The 1,442-nt window shown below is 54.2% G+C and overlaps 1 protein-coding gene across 1 annotated transcript in view; it reads left to right on the top strand.

Moving 5' to 3' along the window:
* The window catches only part of VDBG_02206 (cholinesterase), a gene marked incomplete at both ends in the record, with an annotated part of 1,888 nt that extends 812 nt beyond the window's left edge, over window positions 1-1,076 (top strand). The window contains 2 exons of the mRNA XM_003007972.1: window positions 165-523; window positions 645-1,076. Of these exons, the coding sequence (XP_003008018.1) occupies window positions 165-523; window positions 645-1,076 (791 nt within the window). The remainder of the gene's footprint in view (window positions 1-164; window positions 524-644) is intronic.
* Window positions 1,077-1,442: the final 366 nt, after the last annotated feature.

The following is a 1,442-nucleotide window of genomic DNA, read 5'->3' as shown; positions in this document are numbered from 1 at the left end:
ATTCTCGCCGCCACACCCTCTGCCATACCGAGCCGCTATCCTCCAGAGCGGGCAGGCCAGTGTCAGTCCGGCCCCACCAGGTAACGGCGAGGTGAGCTGGGAGAATCTTGTCAACGCTCTCGGCTGCAATAAAGCCTATAGCGAACTGGCTTGTGTCCAGGCAGCCGACCCTTTCAAGATTAAAGCCATTGTCAGAAATCTTTCTCTTCCGTTCCCTCCCATCAACGATGGTGTCACACAGAAGCCCACGCCGCTCTTGAAGGCACGGGAATCCGGCCAGGCGGCCCCCGTTCCCATACTATTGGGTTCAAACGGCCTTGAAGGATCTCTCTTCGTGCAGCCATTCGTGAAACAGCTGCGCGACCTCCCAAGCGACGCGGCCGCAATCGGCCTTGTCGAAGAGGTTCTGGGGAATGTACTAGGGACGGTAATCAACAGATTCCTTGCTCCTGTGTCTCGAGGAGTGACATTGGTTTTATTCAACCTTCTGTCGAGAACTCTCACAGATGTGTTGTATACTTGTGTAAGTTGACAAACCGCAGCCTTTACCAAGCCCACCGCCAGCCATTGACGCGTTTCCTTCCTCCTGTCCTCTCTTTACCCACATGGAGAATACATCAAGCTGACTTGGAAAACTACTCCAGCCCGCGGCTCTCGTGACAAAGGCATCCGTCAGAGCTGACAACCCTACCTGGCGATACTACTTCAATGCAACGTTCCCGAATACCCAAGCCCCTCTCATACTCCCGGAATACGGCATCGACAACGTCGGCGCGTATCACGCTTCGGAAATCCCCATTGTGTTCGGAACCTATGGTATATACGACAAGTACGCCCCCTCGACGGAGGAACAAAAGGCGTTGAGCCGGTACATGCTGCGGTCATGGGCCAGCTTCGCCAAGAACCCTGACGGTGGCCCCGGCTGGACACAAGCGACGGGCCGGAAGCAGAGCACCATCGGGTGCCTCGGCTGTTATGAGAACCCAGTGGGCGTGGCCGAGATCAGCAGCACCAGGACGGACGGGACCTGCCGGCTGCTGAACATGGTCTACACGGCGAGGGAGCCGCTGTTCTAGGGCCGGAGCTCACAGAGACCACTAGACCATGAACATATCATGCTGTGTCTCGTACTTAGTATCGGTTATGCTTCCGGAGCCGACGTCTTGGTGCTTCCTCGCGCTGTACATGGGTGGGATGACCAAAAAGAAAAAAGATACAACCCCTGGGAACTCGTCACTCGAAAATCCCGGGACTTACATACGATTCTATAACACAGTCTTAATTTTGTAGCGTAGCGAACTACTTTCGGCAGAGGGTGTCACGGGGATCTTTCATGATGTGTTTACTAGATATGTACATACACACGATTCAATTCATTTTCGCTAGGTATTCGCTCCAGTCTGACTGGCTTTCAGTCTAGCCAGGGAAAAGACGATGTTGTA

This window comes from Verticillium alfalfae, genomic scaffold, assembly GCF_000150825.1.
Source record: "Verticillium alfalfae VaMs.102 supercont1.2 genomic scaffold, whole genome shotgun sequence".
NCBI classification, from domain to species: Eukaryota; Fungi; Ascomycota; class Sordariomycetes; order Glomerellales; family Plectosphaerellaceae; genus Verticillium; species Verticillium alfalfae.
The sequence above is the reverse complement of the archived record's forward strand: the minus strand, read 5'-3'. Positions and strand labels throughout refer to the sequence as shown.